The sequence below is a fragment of the Camelina sativa genome, chromosome 11 (assembly GCF_000633955.1).
Source record: "Camelina sativa cultivar DH55 chromosome 11, Cs, whole genome shotgun sequence".
In the NCBI taxonomy this organism is placed as follows: Eukaryota; Viridiplantae; Streptophyta; class Magnoliopsida; order Brassicales; family Brassicaceae; genus Camelina; species Camelina sativa.
The window spans coordinates 8,026,998-8,029,422 of NC_025695.1; the positions used below are offsets into that span (position 1 = coordinate 8,026,998).

At 40.8% G+C, this 2,425-nt stretch overlaps 2 protein-coding genes across 2 annotated transcripts in view; one reads left to right on the plus strand and one right to left on the minus strand.

Moving 5' to 3' along the window:
* LOC104722315 overlaps nucleotides 1–573 on the plus strand; it is a 2,547-nt gene extending 1,974 nt beyond the window's left edge. Inside the window, exon 2 of the mRNA XM_019231496.1 lies at nucleotides 5–573. Coding sequence (XP_019087041.1) covers nucleotides 5–494 — 490 coding nt within the window. The 3' untranslated portion in view covers nucleotides 495–573. The remainder of the gene's footprint in view (nucleotides 1–4) is intronic.
* Nucleotides 635–2,425, minus strand: part of LOC104722317 — a 2,656-nt gene continuing 865 nt past the window's right edge. Inside the window, exons 3-8 of the mRNA XM_010440461.2 lie at nucleotides 1,784–1,861; nucleotides 1,596–1,648; nucleotides 1,359–1,495; nucleotides 1,199–1,263; nucleotides 1,031–1,089; nucleotides 635–944 (exon numbers count right to left, since the gene is read on the minus strand). Coding sequence (XP_010438763.1) covers nucleotides 855–944; nucleotides 1,031–1,089; nucleotides 1,199–1,263; nucleotides 1,359–1,495; nucleotides 1,596–1,648; nucleotides 1,784–1,861 — 482 coding nt within the window. The 3' untranslated portion in view covers nucleotides 635–854. The remainder of the gene's footprint in view (nucleotides 945–1,030; nucleotides 1,090–1,198; nucleotides 1,264–1,358; nucleotides 1,496–1,595; nucleotides 1,649–1,783; nucleotides 1,862–2,425) is intronic.

Here is a 2,425-nt window from a genome sequence, read left to right on the forward strand (position 1 = left end):
TAAGGTCTGCGAGGAACGCGTTGAATCAGTACCCACGTTTCTCGTTGGACGGTAAGGATGCGATGTACCGGTCATCGTTCCGGCGCCAGCTTGGCACCAGTGTTGACATGACATTACAGGAAGGACGGAGATCCCACTGCGGGGACCAACGGACATCGAAGAGATCAAGCCAAGCGAGCTTGGAGACAAAACGCCTGCCTCGGACGGTGGCTGGAGAAAGTGTGGTATGGTGCAAGACAGGGGTGGTTGCAAAGCTGATGGGCTTGGAGATGATACCTGTTCCGGTCAAGGGGAAGAAGGGAAAAGATAAGTTAGGGACTCTGCTCAAAAGGGAGCGTCTAAGGAGGAGAGAGCGGACGTTGGACATTAATGGTCGGATCGGTCCAACGACTGAAGCTTCTTGCTCGTCCGAAGGATTTAACATGACGAGCCCATTTAGAGCGGTTGGATCACCGAGTCGCGTGGGTGGATGGCCCACAGTCCCTTTCCCATAGAGTCGCGTTTCAAAACTAGCCTATTGAAAACCTTCATGTTATTTATATCTAGAAATTTTCATCACTGATGGATTTAGTAACTACTTTTTTGTTTCTTATAAATTTTCAAGACTAATAAAAATTAAGATTCTCAAAACTCGAGCACAAATATTTTTCTCACTCGATTAATTCTCTCCGAGACAGAAATCTTAGGAATCAGGTGAACAACACAGTATACAAGTTCTGTCTCAAGCTCAGATTTTTAGTTTCAGATAGAGTCAGATGTTCATGGACGAGAGTACACTGCGACTCAACTGGAAAAATACCTAACAAAGTTTGTTTGAGAAGCCCCAAAAAAATTATGGATTTGTGTTGGATATATCATACAGGAAGTCCTAGCTCAGACATACTCATGATCCTTTTGTTCAATGCAATCCTCTTCTGTCGCAAGAGCGAAGTCATGGAAGCCACCTAATGAGTCAAGACATGAGAATTTGATGAGACGTTCATTGCATTGAAGCTAAAACAATGGGAGAGAAGAATAAAGTCAGACTCACTTCGGCTCTAAGCTTGATAGCATCCCTTCCAGGAATTTGCCGAAGTCCGTCCATCAAATCTGCAGAGAACAGAGATCTCTGTGTAAAATTGAAATCTGACGTAGCGGCATCATCAAAGATACCATCGGAAGGGAGAAGGGAGTAAAAATAAATCTTGTTCAACATTACCTGCAGCTTCACATTCAACTTTGTGGACGGACTTAGCAAGACGATGTATATCATTTCCAGAGTTCCTATAGATATAACAGAAGTAGCCAATAGCCATATTAACACAAATGATGTCAATAGCTTAGTAAGATAAGTGGGAGCGTCGATGTTTGGAACATACATGAGTTCAGAGAGACCGCGTTTCATATCCTTCTCTGCTAAAGTCGCCCTCTCAAGCAATTTCTTGCTCTCCTTTTTCATCAAGTCTACAGACATGTTCAACTCCTGAACATGCTTCTCAGCTCTCAAGAACTGTGCCTGATGAGATGATTTTGAAGTGGATGTAAAAACAAGAGAAGGGACACAAACCAGGGAAAGTATAACAAAGAACAAATTTGAAGCCAATGGCATGGTAGACCTCTTCGCTTTGAAATCGGCCTAGTGTTTGACGAAACAAGAATCTTCTTGGGCCTGTAAGCAGTAGAACAACAGAAAATCAGATTCAAACAAGACACATCCAAGTAAAACAGATGTAATACTATTTGGATGCTCCTACGCAAAGGAAACTTGTAAGTTGTAAAAGCGATAAGAGAGTAGAGGTTATACCTCGCATCAGAACAAGACTAGCAGCGACACCAATCCCAACAGCAGCAGCTGGATGCTCTTTTGCGTATGTCAATTCTTCTGCAAAGAAAACAAAACCAGCAGAGGATACAATCGATAAACCGTGACAAATCTAGTGAATCATGCGAGGAAGATTATATAGTTTCAGATCACTATAAGATGCACTACAAGTACATATGAAGGTTTTTAGGCAAATATCTGTTATATGATTATATAACAATGGTTTGATCTAAAATACTAGTTCCTAAGCACTACATTAGTCTACAAGTATAATTTGGCTGCAAGTTACCTGTTACTTTGCTGAAGAAAGCATTCTCATAGGTCTTATATTGAGTCAAAGCATGTGGAATGAAATCCTGCAATTTCAGAAACCAAAAAATCAAAACTACAACAGGATTGTACGGGAGACGGAAGACACAAATGTAGATAGGGATCACTGCCACTAAGTTGTAATGCTATTATTCAACAAGAAGATTTCACCAAATGAACAAAAAACTTAGCACCATGACAATACATAAAAACGTCTAATCAGAGCAAAACCTGTTTTGAATCGAACTCATTTCAAGTAATTAAAGCTTATGAGATATTGAATTCCAAATCCATGCTTTTGTTGCTAATAAGAAT